This window comes from Dipodomys ordii, unplaced genomic scaffold, assembly GCF_000151885.1.
Source record: "Dipodomys ordii isolate 6190 unplaced genomic scaffold, Dord_2.0 Scaffold131, whole genome shotgun sequence".
NCBI lineage: Eukaryota > Metazoa > Chordata > Mammalia > Rodentia > Heteromyidae > Dipodomys > Dipodomys ordii.
The window spans coordinates 3,149,192-3,175,465 of record NW_012267347.1 but is presented as its reverse complement, the minus strand read 5'-3'; the positions used below and the strand labels follow the sequence as shown (position 1 = coordinate 3,175,465).

General features: G+C 41.8%; 2 protein-coding genes across 3 annotated transcripts in view; both read left to right on the top strand.

Moving 5' to 3' along the window:
* Positions 1-11,328: 11,328 nt before the first annotated feature.
* LOC105996396 (T-cell surface glycoprotein CD1b-like) lies at positions 11,329-17,732 on the top strand. Its single transcript, XM_013030477.1, has 6 exons — positions 11,329-11,620; positions 11,905-12,171; positions 12,972-13,250; positions 15,674-15,952; positions 16,714-16,807; positions 17,381-17,732. Exons 1-6 carry the CDS (start codon positions 11,560-11,562, stop codon positions 17,400-17,402), a joined length of 1,002 nt encoding a protein of 333 aa, XP_012885931.1. The 5' UTR covers positions 11,329-11,559; the 3' UTR covers positions 17,403-17,732.
* A 6,346-nt stretch (positions 17,733-24,078) lies between these two features.
* Positions 24,079-26,274, top strand: part of LOC105996513 (T-cell surface glycoprotein CD1c-like) — a 23,809-nt gene continuing 21,613 nt past the window's right edge. Inside the window, exons 1-4 of one of the 2 annotated variants that reach the window (XM_013030627.1) lie at positions 24,079-24,395; positions 24,685-24,951; positions 25,596-25,874; positions 26,092-26,266. In XM_013030627.1, coding sequence (XP_012886081.1) covers positions 24,335-24,395; positions 24,685-24,951; positions 25,596-25,874; positions 26,092-26,266 — 782 coding nt within the window. In that variant the 5' untranslated portion in view covers positions 24,079-24,334. Of the gene's footprint in view, positions 24,396-24,684; positions 24,952-25,595; positions 25,875-26,091; positions 26,271-26,274 lie in introns of both variants that reach the window. The other variant, XM_013030626.1, reaches the window with a different exon arrangement.

Below are 26,274 nucleotides of genomic sequence, written 5' to 3'. Positions count from 1 at the left end.
TTACGCAGTTGGTAATGCTTTGACAGATGAGATTATCCTGTCAATCTCCACATGCTCACATGCTTGGTGAGATACCTGTGGACCGATAGGTATTTTGGTGATTAAATATCTGAATTAGACTCAGTAGAAGAGCTTATTCATAGTTTTATAGACGTGTGTACTAACAATGCCTGCAATGTCATCACTAAGGCAGTGGTGGGTGCCAGGAGATGTGAGACCACAAATTCTCCAATTTACAAAAGAACCAGTGAATCTCAACAAATGAGAAAGGATAAAGGGTGAGAAGGAGCCCCTGACATATCCATTACCTTTAATTTAGAATCCTGACAATAAAATTTGAAATCAGGAGGCTGGGAATGTGGCTCAGTGGTGGAGTGCTTGCCTTGCATGCATGAGGCCCTGGGTTCAATTCCTCAGCACCACATAAGCAAAAAAAAAACCAGAAGTGGTGCTGTGGCACAAGTGGTAGAACGCTAGCCTTGAGCTGAAGAGCTGAGGGACAGAGCCCAGGCCCAGAGTTCAGGCCCCACGACCCAACTCCCCCCTAAAAAAATGATAAGGCTGTATGAGGCTTTCAGTTTCATTTTTCTTTCTGAGCATCATTGTGGTTATTCTGGGTTTTCTGTGATTACCTGTGAATTTTAGATTTTTTTCTACTCTTACTTAAAAGGGCCAGTAGGATTTTTATGAGGATATCAAATTAATCTGGAATATGTAAATTGTTTTTGTTCTAGATAGAATATATGTGTTAACACTACCAAAATTTCCAGCCAATGATCATTGGATTTTTTTCCTATTTATTTTAACTTTCCAGATGAATGCATTGCAGTTTTCTATGTACTAGTTTTGAATATCCTTGGGTGTTTATTCCTAATTATTTTATTCTATTTTATTTTTATTTTTTTGACCGGTCATGGGGCCTGAACGCTAGGCCTGGGCGCTGTCCCTCAGCTCTTCAGCTCAAGGTTAGCGCTCTACCACTTAAGTCACAGTGCCACTTCCAGCTTTTTCTGTTTATGTGGTGCTGAGGAATTGAACCAAGGGCCTCATGCATGCTAGGCAAGCACTCTACCACTGAGCTACCTTCCCAGCTCTACTTTATTCTTTTTTATGCTATTATAAGCAGGATTATTTCTTAATTTGCTTTTTGTAAATTTCCTTTTTGGTCAGTACTGGGGCTTGAACTAGAGACCTAGTCACTTGCCCTGAGCATTTTTGCTCAAGGCTAGCCATCTGCCATTTTGAGCCACAAGTCCACTTCCAGTTTTCTGGTGTCTAATTGGAGGTAAAGATCTCACAGTCTCTTCCTGCTCTGGCTGGCTTCAAACCATGAGCCTCAGATCTCAGCCTTCTGATTACAAGCATCAGTTACTGGCTCTTAGTCTTAATTACCTTTTTTTTTTCCTTTTCTTTTTGTGCTTGAACTCTAGGCCTGAACTTTGTCCCTGATCTTTTGTGCTCAAGGCTATCACTCTACCACTTGAGCCACAGGTCCATTTTCAGCTTTTCATGGTTAATTGGAGATAAGAGTCTTAGGGACCTTCCTGCCCACGTTGGCTTCCAACTATGATCCCCAGACCTCAGCCTCCTGAGTAGCTAAGATTATGGGTATGAGCCATCAGTGCCAGGCTTTACTTTCCCTTTTAATATGACTTGTTATTAGTCTGGACAAGGAGAACAGATTACTGTATGTTGATTTTTTTATTTTGCAATTTTTCTGAATTTGTTTTACTCATTATGGCAGGCACATGGAACTCATTCTGTTCTTTGCCTATCAGTTTTACTTCATTCAGGTTGTTGAAAGATACAACTTAACTATGCCATGAAGATTCTGAGCTAAAAATAAAGTGTATGAGTTCATGTCCAAGTTCAGGATCAGATTAGATCTTGAGTAGGGACAGAGCTGAAGTAGGTGTGTTTTTGTAGCAGTATTCAGTAAACACCAGTTGAGTACATGAATAGAGGAATGCATGTATAAATCAGCATGCAAATTAAAAATATACTTGTTATAAAATAATAAACATGCTAAAGGACATGAAAACATACTTGTCAATTGGTTGACTGTTATTACTTGATACATTTTTTTATTTTTTTGGGTCTGGTCATGGGGCTTGAACTCTGGGCTTGCATGCTGTCCCTCAGCTCTTCAGCTCAAGGCTAGCGCTCTACCACTTGAGCCACAGCGCCACTTCCAGCTTTTTTCTTTTTGCTTATATGATGTTGAGGAATCGAACCTAGGGCCTTATGCATGCAGGGCAAGCGCTCTACCACTGAGCCACCTTCCCAGTCCTTGATACATTTTTAAAAATGTGATACAATAATGTATTTCCTTCTGTTTCCTCTGTATGGATTAGTTGTTTTTTGCTGCTCCTGGGGCTTGAACTCTGGGCCTGAACACTGTCCCTGAGCCTCTTTCTGCTCAAGGCTAGCTCTGCCATTTGAGCCAGAGTGCCACTTCTGGCTTTTTCTTAGCAGTTTATTAAAGATGAGTCCCCTGGACTTTCCTGACAAGACTGGCTTCAAATGGCAAACCTCAGATCTCAACCTCCTGAGAGTAGCTAGGATTACAGGCATGAGCCACCAGTGCCTAGCTTGCTTGGATACCTTTTAATGATCACCAACCCATTGTTAAAAATTGTCCATTCAACAGAACCTCCAGGACATGGAGTTAATGGAAAACATTCTGCAAAGAATGTAGAAACAAAGGTTCAAGGAGGTAAATTGACCTTTCAAGAGTAAATATGAGGGGCTGGGGAGGTGGCTCAGTGGTAGAGCGCTTGCCTTGCATGCATGAGACCCTGGGTTCGATTCCCCAGCACCACATAAGCAAAAAGAAAAAAGCCGGAAGTGGCGCTGTGGCTCAAGTGGTAGAGCGCTAGCCTTGAGCTGAAGAGCTGAGGGACAACGCCCAGGCCCAGAGTTCAGGCCCCACAACCGGACCCAAAAAAAAAAAGTAAATATGAGCTATGCTGAAGTCATTTGAAGGAATTGGGGTAGGCATAAAAAGAGTAAATGTCCAGATTTGAGTGGAAGTGAGAATGCAGTAGGCATCCCAGCACTCTGCAAGGCACATTGTATTCTCTGATATACAATTTGTATGAAGATAATTGTTGGCCAGAAGAGACAGGAAGTGACTACAGAGCAGAAACGTTGCTGAATCAGAGATCAAACACAAGTCCTGAGAGTCTGATGTGATCTCAGGGAGATGCTGCACCTGCTGCTGTGTTGAGCTCTTCTCTTCCCAGGTGCGGAGAACAGAATGGTAAAAGTAACTCTTCAGCTCCCTGTTGCAAAGGCTCTGTACTTAGCCAGGTATGCCTGGCCACTAAGTCTCTGAGCCTTGGTGTCTTTGGCTGTCTTCCATCATTCTGGAAGTTGGGGCTGGAAGGAAGCCTGAGTCTCTCCAATAGGCTTGTGCTTATGGGTTGCACAGAGTCTGGGGTCTTATTTTCTACATCTTTTCAGGATCCAGGTCTTCTTGCCTTCTCATATTTCTCCCTTTCTCTTCACCATGTTTCCTTTCTTCTAGAGCCTTCCCTGGATCAAATATTTTCCGTGTCATTCAAATTTCATCTTTTGCCAACAGCAGTTGGATGCAATTATCAAGGCTCAGGCTGTCTAGGTGAACTGCAGGCTCGTAGGCTAGGACAGTGACTCAGGCACTGCCATATTACTAAAGGACTGGTGTAAGGGCAAGTTCGGTGAAGAGGAGACAGCTGAGATGGTGAGCTGAACTCTTTGGGATCTGTCTTCACTCTCACTTGAGAACTTCAAGTCAGCATCACTGAGTTCAGTTGGAATGTGAATCCAGTCCTCAGACCAGGCAGGATCCAGGGACTTTTCAGTCTTTGGTTCAGGACATTCTCCTCCCCTCCTTTCTCTTCCCCTGCCCTCTCTCCCTTCCCCTCCAATCTCCTTCCCTTCCTCCCTTCCTCCAGTTTATTCAGCATTGGAGAAAAAGAGTGCAGCTTGCAGTTTAAATTATGTGCTTCCTTTTATTTATTATTTGTTTACTATTATTTAATATTCATACTTCATGTTTTCTTTATTTTTAATATCATGACTTTAAGTCATGGGTCAAGATGTTTAGTGAAGGTTTTTCTTGTCTCACTTGAATGGACCCTAGTTTGCAGTGAAAGAATGACTTGAATCATTGGTCTCTTTCAGGCTAATTTCTTTGGGCCCTGATCTCATTTTTTGTACAATGCAGATTGTGTTTCTCAACATAAGATTTGTTTCTGCCCTCTCAATCATGTCAAGTTCCCCAGCTGAAGTAGCAATTCCAGGTAGTGACTTTTCCAGGTCAGTCTCAGTAAAGTGTCACACCCCACTGCTGTCACATTTTATTCAAACATTTTTTAAGTATTTATTTTGAATATTCCTTTTTCAGAACAGTCTATTTTTTATAGTATTGAACAAACAACTTTAAGGAACTTTTTTTTTTTTTTGTCGGTCGTGGGGCTTGAACTCTGGGCCTGGGCGCTGTCCCTCAGCTCTTCAGCTCAAGGCGAGCACTCTAACACTTGAGCTACAGCGCCACTTCCCAGAACACTCTATTTTTTACATATTTGTTACTGTTGCCATTTTAAATATGAGCCATGTAACACTCTAAATTTAATCTATGTATGTAAAAATACAAATCTGTTTGAATGAGTAAAAGACACTGAATTTTGACTCATTGAAGAGCTTTTATTGGCATTAGTCTGTCTCTGAAGGCCCTAGATCTCCAGCGTGCTGGTGTCACACTGGAGATTCAGGTGACATAGTTACAATGTAATTTTATTCAATATGAAGAACGACATTATGCCATTTGCTGGGAAATGGACAGACCTGGAAAAATTATATTTAGTGAAGTAAGTCTGGCTCAGGGAGACGAAGTTATCTCTCATGTGGAAGTTCTATCTAAATTACATATATATATATATATATATTCAAAGTCATATACATGTACACAAACATATTAACTAAAGTATGGTATATGCAGGGGAAGATTCCAATTGTGTAACTAATTTCAACAACAAACTTGCAATTTAACAAAATGAATCCAGGAATTTTGAGCATGTTTTGTGTGTGTGTGTGTGTGTGTGTGTGTGTGCGCGCACGTGAGTGTGCACATATGCATGCATGCATGCACATGCGTGCGTACACACATGCATGCTAGGAGCACAAGAATGGGGAGTGGAAGGGTGGGCAAATGCAGTCACAGTATTCATTGTACCTATGTGAAAGCAGATCCAGGTTACTTGAGGGGATCGGTGGGGTTGGAAGAAATGGGGGAAATGATGAAAAGCAGGACATCGATCAAGGTACATTGGTCAATGTATGTTGAATTGAACCCCTTTGTGTGACTACTTGCAAAGAATGAAAGAAAAAGATGCAGGTGGATCATTGGCAGTGTTCCAAGTTGGTAAAATGTCAACTCTCCGTGGGCTCCTACAGGTTATCACCATTTCACATGTGGTAAGATGTAGACACACACGTGGAACGCCGGAAGGAGAAAGGAAATCCCAGAGATCCCCTTGGAGTATTCCATACTGTGAGTGGCAAGGCGAGATACCAATTAATTGCTTCTCTGGGTTTCTCTTCTGTTCTACTTTGGTGATCCCCAGGGACTCTCCTAGGGAAAGATGACTCCTATGCACTGTGACATTTTTTGGGAATGTCAAGGTGCCTGACTAAGATAACTGAGTACATACTAGTTCTCCTTCTGGAAAGATACTGGCTTTGGAGAATATCTTTCTAATATATTCCTCTTGGAAAATGGGGTAAGTTGACAATAAAGAAAGCTTTTTGTAAGTGGACCTGGATAGGCGGAAATAGAATTAAGAATATTCCCTGCAGATGAAAGAAGATACGCTGCACTTAATCTTGGGCTTCTGTTCAAATGAGGAAGAAAGCTTTAGGCACTGATTCTCTAGTGTACCCACAGAAGACACCTAGAGGTTTTTGCTACTTATAGTTTATCCATATTGAGTTAAAGCTTATCATTATCTTTCCTCCATTAACCACTTTGCTCCCCCTATCACTTTCTTTTATAAATGATCCCATCATTTTTATTAGTTGATCAAGATGAAACTTATTTCCAATTTTCTGATAATTTTCCTTGAATAGCCAGACACTTGAGCCTCCTTTATAGACTTTCCATTCCCTCTTCCATAATCCTGACTCAAGAGTGACCCCATAGACAAAAACACAACATATGTTATGAATTACTTGTTATGACTGATAATATAATAATGATTGCACATTGAATGTTAGTGTGACTTAAATGCCACTACCAGTGTGAAAATGAAAAAGTACATGACATTGTTAAAGCTAATTGGAAAACAAAAATAATTTGAATGAAAAAGGAAAAAAGATAAAAGAGAAAAATAATTTGAATGGCATCTCTTCAGAGCAGACATAAACACACTTTATAAGAATGCTGACCAGTTACTATTTTTCTCTTTCTACAGATGAGAGCAGCAGTCATTTAACTAATGAGTAATGGAGACAATAATGTTCCAAATTTTCTGCTTTAAATAACAAACCACTCATTTGAAAGATAATGATTAGAAGTCTTTTGTCTTAGTCTGATTTCTACTATTATATAAAAATACTTTAGACAATTATCTTCAAAAGGGGAAAGTTTTATTTTGGCTTATAGTTTTTGAGGCCTCAGTCTTGATCAGTTTAGTTCTGACATCTAGACCTACACACACACATATCTATCACCTGTGCAGAAGCTGGACATTCAATAGCAGGTGTAAAGTGAAGGAAGAAGGAGGAGGGAGAGACAGAGAAAGAAAGAGAGAAAGAGAACAGCAGACCAATATTTCAGTTTCCTTCAATGGTATGACTTTTGTGACCTATGATCTCCTTGTAGGCAGAAGCTTGTTCCTCCTCCTCCTCTTCCTCCCCCTCCTCCTTCTTCCTCTTGTTCTTCTCCTTCTTCCCCTTCTTCTCCTTCGTGTTCCTCCTCCTCCTCCTCTTCCTCTTTCTCCTCCTCTCCTCCTACTTCCTCTTCTTCTTCTTCTCTTTCTCCATCTTCCCCTCTTCTTCTTCCTCCTCCTCCTGCTCCTTCTGCTTCCCCTTCTCCTTCTCTTTCTCCTTCTCTCCTTTTTCTTGATCTCCCTCTTTTCCTTTTCTTTCCTTAATCCTTCTCTAGATTTCAATATGCATTTAAATTTTGCTAGCTAGGTAGGTTTCATGTTAAGTACTTTTAACACACACACAAAGTAGGATGAGGTGAAATTTTAGGAGGTTATGGATATGTCCTTGGACTTCAGTGTGCTTATGATTTATGAGTATATCTCCATGACCAAACATGGACTTACATATATTAAACATGTAGAGCTTCTTAGATGCCAATGACCCTAAATAAAGTGATTAAGAGAATTTTTTTTGTTGGTCATGGGGCTTGAATACTGGGCCTGGATGCTGACCCTGAGCTGTTCAGCTCAAGGCTCAAGCTCTACCTCTTGAGCCACAGCACTATTTCTGTTTTTTAGTGGTTTATTAGAGGTAAGAGTCTTATAGACTTTCCTGCCTGGGCTGGCTTTGAACCACAATCTTCATATCTAAGTCTCCTGAGTAGCTAGGATTATAGGCATGAGCCACCTGCACCAGGGGATGAAGAGAATTTTTGAAGCACAAATGCCACTGTCTCACAATGATTACAAACTGAAATGTGATTATATCTACACAGAAATTACAGTGACCCAAATCTGCTCACCTGCACTGGTGTAAACTGAACCTACTGAATGTAGGCCTCACTTGTGGTGGGAGGCTCACACCATTGCCTCTGAGCATCAGTTACCAAACTGTACCTGCTTTGTTGCATCCATTTCCAGTGCATGTTTCCATTTGTCAGCCGTCTGCTGCCCACAACATCACTCACAGCATCATCCATACTGGGAAAATGTTATCTTGTCTAGAGTGCAGCCACCTGCTTTTCTTTGGATGAATGATCTTTGGATGCCTTTATAGAACTTCAGATTCTCCACATAGAGGCTTGAGATATGCATAATCTTCCCAGCTCCTTGTCACTTCGGTAGCCAGTTCCAGAAGCTGCTTTGCCTGTGTTTGGTCTCCTGAAACCTCTTGTGTGCAATAGCATCAGCTTCTGACTCTCAATGTGTCTTGGGAATCAAGAAATTATTTCCTTTCTCATTTTTCTTCAGGTTGAGTAGATTGGCAAAATAAAATCACACAGGTCTCAAAAGATATATGTAAAGTCACCTTGAACTCAGCAGGCTAAAGAAACTAAAATGTGTTTTTTCTTTTTCTTTTCTTTTCTTTTTGCCAGTCCTCATCCTTGAACTCAGGGCATGGGCGACGTCCTTGAGCCTATCTGTGCTCAAGGCTAGCACTCTACGACTACCTTCTTTTTGTTCTTAATATATATTTTTTATTGTTAAGATACTTCACAGAGGCGTTACAGTTACATGAGCAAGGTAATGAGTCCATTTCCTATCGAGAATTATTACCCTCTCCTTTATTTTCCCCTACCATCCCTTTCCTCCCTACCTTCCACGAGGTTCTTTTTTTTTTTTAATTGTGATTAAGTGATTACATTCCCAACTCTTCCCTTCCCTCCCTGCCCCCTGCAAAGTTGTAAAGTTTGTTTTCCACATCGTGTCTGTACATCTCATTGGTACAATGGGTCATCCTGGATCCTTATTTCAGCATTTTGTTATTTCCCTTCCCTTCCCCAAATTAGAAAAAATTTATATACAAGATGCAGGACAGTGGAATCAAATACAGTGACAACAGGGATTATAACAAGGGGGAAGAACATACAAAGAAACAACAAAAATCACATAGTACACTGTAAGTACATTAAAACAAACAACAACAAAGATGAAGCCTCTTGTGTCCCTATCTTGGGGTTCATTTCACTTAGCATCAGATTGTATGGTCATATGTACATAGCTTTTGACCTCTTCTGCTTGTCCCAGACATATACTAGTTATTGTAGATAAGGGAAACCATGGGACCTACGTTTCTTTGAGTCTAGCCTACTTCAACTAATGTATTTTTTCCAAGTCTTTCCATTTCCCAACAAATGGGGCAATGTCATTCTTTCTGATGGAGGCATGGAATTCCATTGTATATAAATACCACATTTTCCTGATCCATTCATCTACTGAGGTGCATCTGGACTGGTTCCATATCTTAGCTATGTCTATCACTACTCTTTTTGTATTTTTTATTGTAAAAAACTGTACAGAGGGGTTACAGTTACATGAGCAACGTAATGAGTACATTTTCTATCAAACATTGTTACCTCCTCCTTTGTTTTTCCCCTACCATCTTTTCCCTCCCACCTCCACAACTCTACCACTACTCTTTTTTTTCTACCACTACACTTGAACTACAGTGCCTCTTCAGGCCTTTTCTGAAACATAGGTCCCATGGTTTCCCTTATTTGCAACAATTTGTATATGTCTAGGATAATCTTAGCAGGTGAGCAAAATAGCTCAATAGCTATGTACATATAACCATGTAAGATGATGCTAAGTGAAATGAATTCCAAGACATGGACAGAAGAGGTTTTCCTTTGTTGTTGTTGTTTTCTAATGTACCGTGTGATTTCTTGTTTCTTTTGTATGTTGTTCCCCCTATGGTATATCCCCTGTTGTCACTGTATTTGATTTGGTACCCTGGGTTTTGCATATATGTTTATCTGAATTAAGGAAGGGTAGGGGAACAACAGAATGGTGAGACAAAAGGACAATATGGGAACCAATGCGACAGTGATAGTCACAAGACAACATGCTTGAAATGACCTGTGTAACTTGCAGGGGGTGTTAGAAGAGAGAAAATAGGACAAAATGAAGGAAGAGGTAACAAGTTTGACAAGAAATGTACTTATTACCTTACTTATGTAACTGTACATCAACTTGACAATAAAGTGATACATAGAAGATAAAAAAAAAGAATCTCCTGGAGTTTCCTGCACTGAGTGACTTTGAGCTCCAATCTTCAGATCTCAGCTTCCTGAGAAACTAGGATTACAGGTGTGAATCAATGGTGCCCAATTTAAAATAATTTTCAATACCTGTCACTGCTAAAATTATTCTTTAAAACATTAGGATATTTCCATTAGCATGCCAATACAGTCCATATGTATGGCATAAGCTTTTATATTCTACATTTAAAGCAAAAAAGTAAATGTTATGGATGTGCTGGATGTTTTGGTTCCATTTTTATTAAAAAATTAGGCTACTAGAATTCATGTGAAAACAACAAGGACTCAGAAAATATGAAATAAAAGCATTAGTTTCAAAGGGAAAAGATACTAGAATATTATATATGGTACTTCACTTCTGATCGGTTTTAATAAACAGCTTTATCTACATCCCATTCTATTACTGTAAGTTTATTGAGATGCATGTTTCTGTGCATAGACAGGCAGAACAAAACAGGGAAAATAGGCAAGGTATTCACAAATAAAATATACATTGAGTAGTACATATTAGTTCTTGTCTACAAGATAATCAAAACACCCTCAAAGGATCCCATGGTCCAAGAGCTGGTGGCTCATAGCTCTAATCCTAACTATTCAGGAACCTGAAATCTGAGTATTGGGGTTCGAAGCCAGCCTGAATAAGAAAATCAGTGAGACTCTTCTGTCCAATAACTGCCAGAAATCCAGAAGTAGAGCTGTGGTTAAAGTGTTAGAGTGCTAGACTTGAGCCAAAGAATTCAGAGATAGAGCCATCCCCTGATTCTAAAACTAAAACTAACATAAATATATTTGTTTGAACAAATTTTGAGGTATTTCTCAGCTTTTTAAATCATCATCCTACTTTCATTTAATTGTGGATATTAAAAATTTTGTATTTAAATATTTCAAGCTCACAGATATATTTATTGTTTATATTTGGCAACTTGGTCAACAAAATAAGAAAATAATGTTTTTCTGCTGTCTTTTCAGTTGTGAAGTTCTGCTTTTTCCACTGGGACCTTGGCAAATTGTCTATTTTTTATTTTTACTGTTTTATTGGAAAATTCTGGAAAGTTTAATAAAGTAGAAGAGAAGATATGAAAACAGGAACTGAGGACTAAGAATATGAGATTAGGGAATCCAGACAAGGAAATCAAACAGGGAATGAAGCTGTGGACAACAGTAGGAAGAGTCATGTCATTAAGGGAGAAGACAGAACAGTGGGAGGATGGAGGATGAACTGGGTGCATAAACCAAAAACTCCTTCCAGGGTTCAGATGCTCATGAAGCTGAGGAACTGTTGTGTATACCCCTGTATGTATAGATATGACATCGAAGTTAGAGAGGTTGAGAAGCTTGTATAGTGATAAGGGGAATTTCTTTGAGGTCATTTGATGAACGTGGATTCATAGAGAGAAGCTGCAGGCCAAGGAAGGAAGAGGGAAGTGAAATCTGGAGTGGAGAAGGCAGGCTGTGCAAGAAGGACACATTTCCCTCTCTGATCTGCAAGTTCTATGAAGAGAGTTTTCAGGTGGGAGAGACAGGAAGTCTGTACCGAGTCCTGAGCAGCAGCATTGCAGAATCAGACATCAAGCGCAGCCCTGAGCTCCTGAGGTCCTCTCTGGGAGATGCTGCTCCTGCCACTTGTGTTGCTAGCTGTGCTCTTCCCAGCTGGGGACAATCAGGATGGTAAGAGCAACTGGGGTAGCAGCCTGCCCTGTGCGGAGGGTCTGGATAAAGACAGGCTGCACTAAGTCTGGTGAGCTTGGTCAACTAGTCTCTGAGGTCTCCAGTGTCTTGACCATTCTGGAAGTTGGGGCTGGAGTCTGAGGACCAAGGCTCTTAAAGGAATAGTGCTCATGGGTTGCACAGATTCTGAGTTTGTGTTTTCACATCTTCTCAGTGTCCATGCTTTCATCCCTCCTCCATCCCATTCCTTCCTTTCTTTACATCTTTCTCTCCTTTATTAACAGCCTTCCAGGATCCAATCCGTCTGCACTGCATTCAGATCTCATCATTTGCCAACAGCACGTGGGCACAAACTCAATTTTCAAGCTGGCTGAATGATTTGCAGATTCATGGCTGGGACCGTGAGTCAGCCACTCCCATATTTCTGAAGCCTTGGTCCAAGGGGAATTTCACTGATGCTGAAGTGACAGAGCTGTTGGAGCTAATCCGAGTGTACTACTACGGATTCATTGATGAAGTGCAAAAACATGCCAGTGATTTCCAGTTGCAATGTGAGCACTGTTGCCTCTCCTCCTTCTCTCCCCTGCCTTGAATCCCTCTCTCCAGCCCTATTTGCCTGCACACCTTTCTCTAGAGCAATCTCTACATCTCTTTGAAGTACTCAGATCTGTCTGCTTTTCCTTTGGTCTCTGATGTAGGAAATCACTTTCTTTGTGACCAAGGCCTTGGTTTTCTTGTAAGAAACTTGTCCTGACTTTCCTTCCCTGTGCCGGAATGCCCTAAAATCTGATGTCTTCTTACTCAATTTTGGTGACTTTATCCATCTTGATAGTTCCTCTCTAAGTGAGTATTTTATTTCTCTCAGGATGCTGAATTTTTTTTTTGTTGGTCATGGCTTCAATTCTGAGCCTGGGTGCTGTCCCTCTGCACTTCAGCTCAAAGCTAGGGCTCTACCACTTGAGCCACAGCACCAGTTAGGGCTTTTTTTTACTTATGTGTGCTGAGGAATCGAATCCAGAGTCTCACGCATGCCAGTCACACACTCTACCACTGAGCCATCTTCCCAGGCCCAGGTTGCTGAAATTTTGACTCCAAGTCCCTGATCCTCAACCCACCTGTTCTATCTCCTTTCCACCATCACACTCCCTACTCTGGCCCATCCATGCCATGCTTGCCCCTTCTTAATGCTCCTCTATCTGAGAGCCTCTAAGCGTTCTAATAGTTTCAGCGCATCATTTTATACTCCTGAATTATATGCTCATCAAATCTGAAATCCTGAACTCTTTCCACAGTTTTTATTTCTGGTTTGCTGTTTAGTAGCTGAACTTTTATCTCTTTTCATCCTCCTTAGATCCCTTTGAGATCCAGGGCACAGCAGGCTGTGAGCTGCATTCTGGGGGAGCCATCCTAAGCTTCCTGACAGGAGCATTAGGAAAACAGGATTTACTGTATATCAAGAATCACTCCTGTGTACCTGCACCAGAAGGTGGCAGAAGAGCTCAGAAGTTCTGCACATTCATTGACCAGTACAAAGGTATCTCGGAAATCGTGGACACTCTCCTCTATAAAACCTGCCCCGGATATCTCTTGAGCCTTCTTGAAGCGGGAAAGGAGGATCTGGAGAAGCAAGGTTTGTCCTGCTCTGTTTCCCTTTTGACCACCTTCCTTAAACTTAAAGAGCATCATAAAATTAATTTATTCCAAGTAAAAATACAAAATAATATTATGACATTGACCAGATATGAAAGGCCCTCCCAGAAACAACTCTATTGATGATGAAGAGAATACCTCTTTAAAGAAAATATGAAATAAAATGAAAAATATGTAAGTCTGTATGATTTTTCTTTTAGCAAAACAACTTTTTTAGATTCTTTTTTTATTAATAAGTTTAATTTATCATGAAAATACCATACAGAGGGGTTACAATTACATGGGCAAGGTAATGAGTACATTTCTTATCAAGCATTGTTGACTCCTCCTTTGTTTCCCCTTCCCATAACCTCCCCCTTTGTTTCCCCTTACCTTTCCTGCTACCCCTCCACCCCCGCCCACCCCAAAGTTGTAAAGTTTGTTTTTTGGCATAATGTCTTGTACATCTCATTGTTGTAATGGGTCCACATGTATCCCTATTTAAGCCTTTTGTTTTTTTCCTTCCACTCCACAAATTATACCAATATCAAATACAGTGAAAACAGGAGTTATACCGTGGGGGAGGGACATACAAAGCAAGAAAGAAATCATCTTATAAATACATTAGAAACAATAGCACGAAAGAAACCTCATTTGAGTCCTAATCTTGGGGTTCATTTCACCTAACATCAACTTATCTGAACTTTTCTGCTTGTCTCAGACATATAATAGTTATTGTAAATAAGGGAAACCATGGGACCTATGTTTCTTTGGCTCTGGCTTCCTTCACTTAATATAATTTTTTCCAAGTTTTTCCATTTCCTAACAAAGGTGGCAATGACATTCTTTCTGATGGAGGCATAGAATTCCATTGTGTATATATACCACGTTTTCTTGATCCACTCATCTATGGAGAGGCATCTGGATTGGTTCCATATCTTAGCTATGGTAAATAATGCTGCAATAAACATAGTTGTGCTGGTAGCTTTAGTATGGTCTTGTTTGTGATCATTCGGGTAAATGCCCCAAAGTGCGATTTCTGGGTCATAGGTGAGCTGTGTCTGGATTCTTCTAAGAAACCGCCATAGAAGTTTACACTCCCACCAACAATGCAGTAAGGTTCCCTTCTGTCCACATCCCCTCCAGCATCTGTTGTTATTAGAGTTCTTGATTATAGGCCATTCTAACTAGGGTGAGGTGGTATCTCAGTGTTGTTTTGATTTGCATTTTTTTATGGGTAGGGAGGTTGAGCATTTCTTCGTGTGTCTATTAGCCAACCTTCTTTCTACTTCAGAGAAGTTTCTCTTTAAGTCTTTAGCCCACTTATTTTTCGGACAGTTCCTTCTTTGATGATTTATTGTTGGGGGATTTAATTTTTTGAGTTCCAGATATATTTTAACTATGAGTCCTTTGTCTGTTGTATGGCTAGTGAAGATCTTCTCCCAATCCGTGGGCTTTCTATTGATCTTGCTAGCTATGTCCTTTTCCATGCCAAAGCTCTGCAACTTCATACAATCTCATTTTTCCAACCTGTTTTTGATTTGTTGTGTTTCTGGGTCTCTATGAAGAGAATTTAAGCCGGTGCCAAGAAGACTTAGGGTTTCTCCTATTCTGTCAAGTAATGTTTTCAGGGTGTCTGCATTGACTCTAAGGTCTTTGATACATTTGGAGTTGATTCTGGTGCAGGGTAATTTATGAGGATCTAGCTTTATTTTTCTACAGGTGAGTAACCAATTTTGCCTGCACCATTTACTGAAGAGGCTGTCTTTGTTCCATTCTATTTTTTTTAGCTCCCTTATTGAAGATTAGATGGCTATAGGTCTGTGGGTTCATTTCTGGGTTTTGAGTTCTATTCCATTGGTCCTGAGGTCTGTTCTTGTGCCAGTACCAAGCTGTTTTTATTACTATGGCTTTGTAGCAGAGTTTGAAATGTGGTATTGATATTCCTCCAGCACTGTTTTTGCTATTCGGGGTCTTTCATTGTTCCATATGAATTTTTGGGTTGTCTCTTCTATTTTCTTGAAGAATGAGGTTGCAACATTGAAAAGTATCACATTGAATTTGTAGATAGCCTTGGGAAGTATTGGTATTTTCATGATGTTGAATACCAGCATGAAGTATTTGACATATTTTAGAGTAGAAAAATGATTTCAGTGAATTACAATGTTTAAAGTTTGCAATGAAAACAAATCCTCAATAAAGATGTATGCCATTTTTCCTTTTCTCTTATTTTTATACAAACAGTACAAACAGTTGCATGCAATAACAAATTGTAGAGGTTAGAAGAAAGAGTGAGAATCCATCAGTCATTGATTTTGTTACCAAGGAAGTGGGGGGTCAATGTCCAAACATGTGGACTTTGAAGTCCATATGCCCCAGGTTAGAGTTATTTTCTAGTATTGTCTCTGCTTCTTCCTGCTCCAGTGAAGCCTGAAGCCTGGCTGTCCAGTGGCCCCAGTGCTGGGCCTGGCCATCTGCGGCTGGTGTGTCATGTCTCTGGCTTCTACCCAAAGCCTGTGTGGGTGATGTGGATGCGAGGTGAGCAGGAGCAGCTGGACACCCAGAGAGATGACTTCCTGCCCTATGCTGATGGGACGTGGTATCTGCGAGCAACCCTGGATGTGAAAGCTGAGGAGGCGAAGGGCCTGAGCTGCCATGTGAAGCACAGCAGTCTAGGGGGACGGGCCATCGTCCTCTACTGGGGTGAGAGAGAGCTGGAGTTCTGGCTGGGAGTGGGAGCGGGTGGCTCTAAAGCAAAGAGGGAGAGGGTGTGTGAGGGACAGGTAATGGAGAGGAGGAAGGGCTAGAAGACATTTGGTGGGAGAAGGGGGACAGGAGGCAGGCCGAATGGGCAGGTATAAGGAAGAAGATGATCCAAGGACATTTAGAAAGATACTGAGCTGGGCATGAGAGCAGTTCCTTGTAATCTCAGCACTAGTGAGTTTGAGACACAGCATGACAATTTAATGGCCAAATTAGCTTATATAGGGAGACAATGTCTCAAAAGTAGTGATGGTAACATGTGTGTTTGCATGTGTTCACACTCAGTATATTGTCCACCCTTAAATAGATGCAGTTCTTAGCTGGGTGATAGTGGCTCATGTGTGTAATCCTAGCTCCTTGGGAGGCTGATCTCTGAGGATCAAGGTTTGAAGACATCCCAGGCAGACAAATCCCTGGGGTTCTCATGTCTAGTTAAGCAGACAAAAGTCAAAAGTGGAGATGTAGCGGGAGTGGTAGAGCACCAATGTGGAGCAAGAAAAGCTAAGGGAGAGTGATAGAGTCTGAGTTCCAAGTCCAGTAGTGACAATATTCTATCTATCCATTTTATCTCAGTAAAGTTGTTAACCTCAGACTCCCCCCAAAATTGGGATGATAAGAGGATGGTTAGCTAGGCAAAGGAAGGCCAGGTAATAGAGCAAGTGTCATTAGAAGTGACAATTGATTACTCTTCCAATCCACAGGGTACTCTGTCTCTGTTGGTTTAATCATTGCTGCAGTAATAGTGCCTTGCTTGATCCTTTTGCTGTGCCTTGCACTGTGGTTTTGGAAGCGCTGGTGAGTATTTTTTAACCCTTCTTCTCTGTCTGTTTCATACTTTTTATCTTTCATCTACTAATAGCCCATTAGTTGTCCTCTTTCTACCAAGAGTTGCCTCTTAACCTTGATCCCTGGGGAGAGGTAATTTAAAGAATTTTGGCAAAATACATCTAACATAGAAATATTACCATCATTAGTGCTTCTAACAATATTAAGTACATAGATGCTGTTTTGTTTGTTCTCCTTGCAATGTGAAACTGTCCTCACATTTGAAGCCATGTTTCCTTCCCCCCTTCCCCAGGCCCTGGGATAGTGACTCTTGTTCTTTTGCTTTCTATGGATGTGATTGGAATTTCACGGTATTCATCCTGTGACTGGCCTCTTACTCTTAGCCATCTGTTGTCAGAGTATATCTCTATGGCAGCTACGTCAGAGTTACCTTTCTTCTTCAGGCTGGGTCCTTTCCACCGCATGTCTAAATACCATAAGGAGCAGTTGAGCTGCTTCTTCCATTGGGTTCTGTGAATAATGCTGTTATATGACTGTGTTCATATCTCTTATATATTTTTTTAAAACTTACATTCTTTACAGGTCATATGATGGTATTCCATGAGCTCCCAACCTTTCTTCCCTCTCATTTGGAATAAGTACCAAGACACTGAGAAACCTGTGGACTCAAGAGACAGTTTTGTTATGTCAATAATTATTGTTTTGGCAGGAAATCATGAGCTTCATATCATTTTTTCAGTTAATATGTGTTACAATGACTGATTGCTCATATGGCAAAACAAAACTCTATGGTTTCATCTTTCCTACTTGTTGAGAATGTATGCATTTGGATTTAGTTTGAGAATATTTGGTTCTAGTTTTTCATCTACCTGTATTTGTTTCTAGCTTTATTCTTGTTAGGTATTGGTATGAATGAGTTTTTGACTTCATAAGATGAGTTATGTTTCCTGTCTTGTTACTCTCCAGAGTATGGGCAGCATGGCTGTGTTTGTGAAGAATTGGATGATTTCACTTTTAAGCCTTTTATGTTGGGAAATATTTTGTCAGGAAAGTTATGTTTATGGTCAGATTTTTTCTCATTAAATTTCTGGGCTTTATTTCTTGTTTAATATCATCATTACATATTACACAAAATTAAAGGAACAATATATTTGGTATTTATAAATTATTAAATAAAAATAAAGGAATATATATTTATCTTTACAGAGCTTTGCTTTTCTTCTAAACTAACCAAATCTTCTGCCATTTTATGATATTAAAAAAGTAAACTAGTTTATGCATGCCCGAGAATAAATTGGGAGTGTGATTAATAATCGCAAGCCTCATTTGTTTCTTCCTTGGACCAAGGAAAGTTGCTCTTTGTCCCTTTGGGCTCAGGAGAGCAAGAAACATACTCTCTATCTATTTAATCTTTAAAAATGGTTATTACATTTATTTCCCTCATTTAATAAGGGAGCCATACTCAGACTTCTTGGCCAAGAAACTCTAGCTTCTAAAGAGAGTCTCCAGTTTTCCCTGGAAGAACAAACTCTGGGGTTTCCGTTGCCCCTCAAATTAAGGGTAGAACAGATCAAAACTGTCCACTGTGGTCCCACCTAAGCTATGCTTCTTGGAATACAGACCAACCTGTTCTCTTTCCAGAAAATAGCCTCTTCTTCCACTCAGGTGTGAAGGTCCCAAAAGAGGAATTTCAGTAACCTCAGCCTGGTCCCTGTTTCTCCTCACTTCTGAAGGCCCCCAGGAATACTAACTGGATTGTTGTCCTGTGGTGGAGGGTTGATGAAGCATCTGCTTTGGACCTGGGGGAGCTGATGACTTATTCAGTGGTTTTCCCAAGTCTTTCAGCAGCAAACCGCCTCATGCAAATGAAATGTTACCCTGAACCCCAATATGAAACACAGCTACAAGGGGAGCTGTTCTGGTTAAGGGTGAGTTACCCAGTCTGCTCACCTCTCCCAACTCACACCCCTTTACCTCCCCAAGAAATTCAGAGGCTCAACCCCTAAAATACCTTGATGCTTTGCCAAGCAGTGTGTAAGCCACTGGCCTAGTTTGTCCTGATCAAGTCAAAGGTTCCTCTGTACCCCAACTGCTTGCCATAGATAGGCTCTGAGTTTATGGTTCAGCACACTCAATAACAGACCAAGTGGCTCATACAGTTTAACCACCTCCCCCTTAAATACAATTAAAAACTGCAGCCCTCTCTCAAAAGCAAAAGTGTGGACTAAATACCTGAGGCCAATTTGGTCCCACATTCCAGCAAGCATAATTAGGATGCCACATTCTAGGACAAGGGAAAAATCTCGAAGCAGTCAATGGTGGTCTGGCTAAGCTGATGAGTGCTCAGGACCATGGCAAGGTTCTAGAGCACTGTGAAAGAAATCAGTGTTGGAGAGCAGCAATTTGAGCACCTTGGAAAGTGCAGCAGTGAGGTCTGACTCAGGTCCTGTGTTTGGAATAAATTTTTCCCTCTAAAGAAAAAGCTATAGTTTGGATTTGTTCTAGAGGACTGTTGAGGCCTAAAGTTAGTGTCCTCAGACTCTGAAGTAGAGACTAATAATGTAAATGCAAACAAGGTGGCTTCAAAGGAAATATAAAAATGCTTGTAAGTATTCTAGAACCCACACACCTGACCCCTGAAAAAGCAGCACCAAAGCCCACTTCAAAACATATGCCAGTAATGGAATACCTGTCACCATTACACCATGGGGCTCAGAGCTGGAATGTTCCTCTCAGGGCATCAAAAATCTCACTGAGACAATGCAGGACCCAGACTGTATTCTAGATGAGCATTTATGCCCATACCCAGGAAAGGAAAATCAGAGCCCCAATTTAGAGTTTCAGTGTAGGTGCAGAGGTCCCCCAAATAGGCAACAATTTAGGCACCATTGTGTCCCAGTGGGAGGGAAGGGCAGCAGGCAGTTTCAGCCACCAAAACCTCCACCCAGGCAGGCTCCACTGCCCTGTCCTCAATCAGCACAGGAGGCATCAGCAAGTTCAAGATGCACAGAGGGGATGAGGAAGGAATAAGGCCAGTTTCAGAGCAGCTGCTTTCTCCAAAGCCCTGCCAGTGACTTTCTGCAGAGAGGTGCCAGAGTCCTCCCTCGGTCTGGATACAGTGTTTCTTGCTTAACCTTGAGGCATGGAGAAAGGGGTGAAATTGTGAGGGTCGGGGGAGGGAGAGGAAGGACAAAGACCTATAGCTTCTTGTTCTTTACATTGCAAGAGGGAATGTTTTCTCCGTGAAGAATCTTTCCATCACCCGATTAGACAAACAGTCCAGCGTGCACAGGAGCACACGTGCACATGCACACACATCCAAGCAGCCCTCATCCATGGCCACCTCTCCCAGTCACCTCATTACCAAGGTTTCATTCCAAAGGGATGCACCTTCTGGGGTCCCAAATCCCACTCAGCCAATGGGGCACAATTCCTCATGCAAGTCCACCTTCCTTGGAGTTCTAAAGCCAGCCTCAAGTGGTTTCCTATGCTCATCCTACAGAGCATCCTATAGATCATTCCCCCTTCCTCCCTCCCAATTCCTGGAATGGTTGCATCTCCTAGACTCTCACCATCGTAAAACATTCCCCAATATCTCTTGCTCACTCTTCCAGACACCTGCCTTGCTCCCTCATGCATGACCTTCCTTCCCCTGCTCTTCCTGCTCCATGACCATTCATTCCTCTCCTTTATCCCCCCCTCACCCCTGCCTTGTTCCAAAGGCATTCTTTGTGTTGTCTTTGCTCTCCTGCGCCCTCCTTCCTTAGCCAAACTTAGCCACACCTGGCCCCCGACTTTCTCTGACTTGCTACCAAAAAGTGCCCCTAAGGTTAGTTACCAGGGTCCTCAGTGCCATAGCCCCATTCAGCACAGCCCTCACTGATGCCCAGTGCTCCTCCCACTGACACCTGGCCTCCTCCCGGGCCTCCTCCTGTATAGAGCTGTGAACTCTGCCCAGACCGCTCTGCTGTGGATCCAGTCGGCCAGGCATGTGTCCAGGTATGCCATCATCCACTCCTGCCCCAATTGGGGCTCCCTTGGAAAAGTTCATCAGAGACCTGGGTGAAGTTGCTGGGCTGAGTCTGTGGTGCCATGCAGCTGAGCTGCCAGAACAGAGAAGGAGTGTGGGAAGTGGGTCTCAGGTTCATCTCCAGCTACCTCCATGGCTTGATGCAGCAGGTCAGCTTCTGGACCCTCCTCAGGCCCAGCTCCACAGACATAACCCTCTGCCTCACTTTATAGTCTACAAAGTCAGCCACCAGAGGCTGCCTGTATGGGGCTGAAGCTTGGGTCACCATCTGGGCGACCAGCCTGGATGGCAGCCCTCAGGACCCAGCTTTGGTGGCAAGGAGCTTGCAGCTGGGGCCTTTCATCTTCCTGGCCAACGTGGAGCTCTGGTAAGGGGAAGAAGAGATCAGAACTTGGTGGAGAAGGCCTGGCTTGAGAGCTGGCCTGGGAAGGGCTGGGATCTCCTGGGACTGGGCCCCTGCCACCAACGTTCCACCAGCTGTGGTAGAGTCTATGTCAAACCAGCTCTGGTAGAGTCCAGGTTCTACCAACTGTAGCCAAGTCCATGTGCTTTGAGCCCCTACAGACACTTCCTACCTACAATACCCTAGGTTTTCAGTCCCTTTCCTCCTGACTCTTCCTTTGTACTCCTTTAAACCACACGTCTACATTTTCAGATCTAGTTAGGTTGCTGTCCCAAGTGCCAGTATGATTGTTTCTGGTACTCACTTTTCCATTATTATAATGAAATAGGTCAGAAAATCAACTTAGAAGGAGCACATGTCTATGTAGCTCATGTTTCTGGAATGTCTAGTGTAAAGTTGGGCAGTTCTATTGTTTTGGTTCTTTAGGAGAGTGCAGCTGACAAGGATAAGAGTGTGTCTCAGAATAACCATTGACAGCCTGAGTGGGGATGCAGAGAGGAGGGAGAGACAGAGAGAGAAGGACAGAGAGGGAAGGAGGGAGGGAAGGAAACCTGTAACACATCCAATTTGTAGTGGAGCGAGTGAGGAAAGGAGAGAGAGCAATCTGTAACACATCCAGTTTGTAGCAGTGAGTTCGGTCATTCATTTGGGGGCTGAAAGGAAGAAGGCTATATGCATCACACACTTGAGGCAAATAATCAGCAGCTCTAGCAGAAGCAAGTATTTAATCTCTTTTTTTCTAGATCTCATATAGGTTTGGATTTAGGAGGAGGGAAAAAGAGGCTTCTTATAGAATTCCTATAAAATTAGCCATTATATCTGAATGTTAGATGTACAATGTATAATCAGTCACAGCTGTAGAGCCTTAGAGAAGTTGTCTTCCTCATTTGTAGGCTTCATGCAAACTGGGAAGCCTTCCCCCATCTCCAACCTCTGCCATTCTGGAAGCTGGTGCCACAGGGCAGGCTTAAATGGTTAAACACACCCTCCCTCCAGCATTCCACATTCTCTTGTTCAGATCTCAACCTTATAGCTCTCACCCAAATACAATAGAGTAGGAGAATTTGTGTTTCTCCTGTCCTTGTACTGTCATGGCAAAAAATCCCCCAATGTGACAAATGTCTGGCTTTCTATCTGCTATTTATTTCTAAAATCCCAAAGTGAGAACTTGCTGGAAATGAAGGCAAAGCCTTGTGCTTTTGAGGAACTTGTATAGGGTTTATGCTGTGTCTCAGTGTAACCATGTTGTTAGTTCATGGACACTGTCAGGTGTCTGTGGCAGTAATAGGAAAAGATGATTGAGGGGACACCCAACCTCTTTATTAATGCAGACAAATGTGATATTTAGGGGGCATATGTGCACATAGGATATATATATATATACACATATTAAAAACAAGAGTATATAATAAAATGTATACATTTGTTAATTTAAAAAGGAAGAATTGCACCTTCACCTTCATGAATGTTAATTTGGGAACACTATCATAATAGATGTATTGTCTGGGATCTAAAATTGATGTTATATTCAGATGTTGAGATATAACATAGACAGTAACAGAATTACTAACAAAACACTAAGTAGCTCGCATAATTTACCTATATAAATTCAATATAGAAACTGCTGTCTTTTTAGGATGATGTATGTTTTGTGCTGGTTGGGGTTTGAATAAGTTCCTGCTGTTTTTTTTTTTTTGTCGTGGGGGCTTGAACTCTGGGTCTGAGCGCTGTCTCTCAGCTCGTCAGTTTAATGCTAGCTCTCTACCACTTTAGCTACAATGCCACTTCCAGGGCCTGCTGTTTTTAAGCTTTTCATTGATCAAGTCTGGTGCTCCACCACTTGAGCCATAGTGCCACTTCTGGTGTTCTGTTGGTTAATAGGAAATAAGCGTCTCAGAGTCTCTTGTTCATGCTGGCTTTGAACTACAGTCCTCAGATATTAGCTTCCTTAGTAGCTAGGATTCCAAGCATAATCTATTAGGTCTTGGCTGGACAATATATTTTGATGAGGTCACAAATTTACCTTAAATATAGATATTGGTTTTCACTGCAATGCTGCCTTTTGTCCTTGCTATCACCCAAGAAATTAGCCTTTACGTGGAAACGAATACCGCACAACTAAAATCTTAATTATAGGCTCATCACGAAGTCTAAATGCATTCTTGGGTAGTCAAATGTTGCTCAAGAAAATGTTTAAAAAAATCCCATCAGGTTTGTAGGTGGGATTCCATGCATGAAAATATTATTCACCAGAGTGCATTACAGTCCTGAATGTCCTTCTGCAGTTGGGAATGCTGTGGCAGATGAGATTATCCTGTCAATCTCCACATGCTCACATGCTTGATGAGATACCTGTGGACGGATAGGTATTTTGGTGAATAAATACATGAATTAGACTCAGTAGAAGGGCTTATTCATAGTTTCATAGACGTGTGTACAAACAATGTCTGCAATGTCACCACTAAGGCAGTGGTGGGTGCCTGGAGCAGTCACAGGAGATATGAGACCACAAATTCTCCAATTTACAAAAGAACCAGTGATTCTCAAGAAATGAGAAAGGATAAAGGGTGAGAAGGAGCAGAGATGAGTTTCAGGACACCTGGAATGGGGAGGAAAGGCTGGGTTGATCAGAATAAGAGACATGTAGAAGTCAGGATGGCCGAGCGGTCTAAGGTGCTGTGTTCAGAATAAGAGACACGATTGAGTGTAGAAACACAGTTATGTATAGAAACTGGGCAACCATACAACTTCTCCTTTGTAATTTTACAGCTAGATGAAGTGACGTTTGCATGTCACACACCCCTTGGAAGAGGAACAGCTGAGGAAGAGAGTTACATGGGGGCAGAACTTAGTGAAAAGGAGGGTGGCTGGAAATGAGAGAGAAGGGAATGACTTGAGTTCAGATGGGAGGGAAATGAAGGATGGAGTAGGAAGGTGAGGCTTAGAAAATAGAAAGGTTTTCTTATATTCAGTTGCTGTTGGAAACCATTGTTTGTTGGTGGGAGAAGGAAGACAGAAGAGAGTTGAGGCAGGGTAGCTTAGTTGCTAGCAGACATCAAAGATCAGCTTTGTTTAGAGAAGGAAACACACATCTGCTTATGCTATGCTGTTTCTTCAACTTCCACTTCTGGCTGCTCTCCTCCCAGGCAGTGTCAATGCGGAGGGTAAGAACATCTCTGTCAGCTACTTAGCCGGGTGGATGGGAGTGGATTTTAGTTGGCTTTCTAAGATATTTTACTGTGAATGCTAAGCTTCTTATAACCTGTTTCTTGGCGTTCAAGTCCAGTTGATTGTTTTTGAGGATGGTGCTAGAGCACCAAGGGCTTGGGGAGGGAAATTATTATTGATGAACTGGTTGTTATTCTTCTCTCTCTAGTAACTGGTTTGTTTTCTATCCTCTCTCTGTTTTGCTTATGTTTCCACTTATGCTACTGGACATTCATCCATCCATAGTGATCCATGAACATACCACATTTCGTCTAAGCCAGATCTCATACTATGCCAATGAATCCTGGGCACAAACTCTGGGGTCTGCTTGGCTGGATGAATTACAGACTCATCGTTGGGACAGTGAAACAGGAACAGTAATTTTCTTGCACACATGGTCCAAGGGAAACTTCAGTAATGAGGAGTTGACAGATCTGGAGCTGCTTTTCCGTGTGTATATGATTGGGATACGTCAGGAGATTCATACCTACTCCACAGACTTGGGGCTTAGGTGTAAGTTAAACCAGTTGGGATAATTCTTCAGAGGGTTCTTGTAATTGAAATCCTTTCTCTATTCCTTTTGATGAGATTTCTTATCATCTCATCTCACAACGAAAGTCTCCATGCCTCCATCTCTCCAGTTATGTGTTGAACATTAATCAAAACTACCTAAATTTTTGCCACTTCAGCAGTCTCTTCTATTGTGCTTTGTTGTGTTTTCTTGTGATCTTCATCTGTGTCTTTAAGATAGAGGTAGAGAATTGTCTTATCCTATGCTTGAGTCTTTTAAAATATAATTCCTGCTGCTATTTCTTCAATTTCTTTAGACATTTGGACTCATTATCTAGCACTTGTGATGCTGACTCTATGCATCATGAGATTTGGGCTCCTGTCTCTCTGAAGTACCTAGTCTGTATTATGTCAGTCTCTTCTCTCATTGGTCAATCTTTAATTCAAGGACTTTGTTATTTCCTTCCTTCTCATCTTCAGCAGATATTTGCTCTCCCTTGTTTCCCATTGGATGTATCTTTGGCTCACTCTCGTACATAATATGACCCATCTTTGCACTCTTCTTTTTGAGATGAGGCCCTTAGATTCTAACCTGGCTTTCATTTTTGTTTTTTTGAACTCTTTATCTCATTCTTTCCTTTCTGAAGATCCTGTTGAATTACAAGTGAGTCTTGGCTGTGAGCTGTCCTCTAGCGAGAGTGCCAAAGGCTTCATGCAGGCGGCCTTGGAAGGATCAGATTTTCTAAGTTTTCAGAATACAACTTGGGTGCCATCTCCTGAAGGTGGGAAACAGGCCCAGAAGGCGTGTGATCTCCTCAATCTGTATGAGGGCATCAAGCAAATCGTGGAGAACCTCATGAGCAAAACCTGCCCTCGGTTTCTCTTGGGTATCCTGGATGCAGGAAAGATGTATCTTCAGAGACAAGGTCAGTTCAACCTTTCCCTCAAAGGTTTTTTTCTTCATGTCTTCCCCTTCTCATCTTCCTGTTTGCACTCAGGACATGGTGGAGGACAAGAGGGAGTGGGTTTCAGGGTGAGAATTCCCTAAGGGAGACAAAAGACATTAGGCAGATATCTATGTACTGAAGCCATGTGTTAGGTGCACATCTGTCCTCATGTGACTCCCTCTTGTATTCTCTACAGTGAGGCCAGAGGCCTGGCTGTCAAGCTCCTCTATCCTTGGGTCTGGCAGACTAATGTTGGTTTGCCACGTCTCTGGTTTCTACCCAATGTCCATTTGGGTGATGTGGATGAAGGGTGAGCAAGAGCAAGTGGACAGCAAACGCGATGATGTTCTTCCCAATGCTGATGGGACTTGGTATGTTC

Excerpts from the sequence above, each read along its gene's own strand:
- LOC105996396 (XM_013030477.1), top strand. The coding sequence starts at position 11,560 with ATGCTGCTCCTGCCACTTGTGTTGCTAGCTGTGCTCTTCCCAGCTGGG. Across the intron at positions 11,621-11,904 it reads AGCTGGGGACAATCAGGATG|CCTTCCAGGATCCAATCCGT; the intron begins GTAAGAGCAACT and ends CTTTATTAACAG. Across the intron at positions 16,808-17,380 it reads CTGTGGTTTTGGAAGCGCTG|GTCATATGATGGTATTCCAT; the intron begins GTGAGTATTTTT and ends CATTCTTTACAG.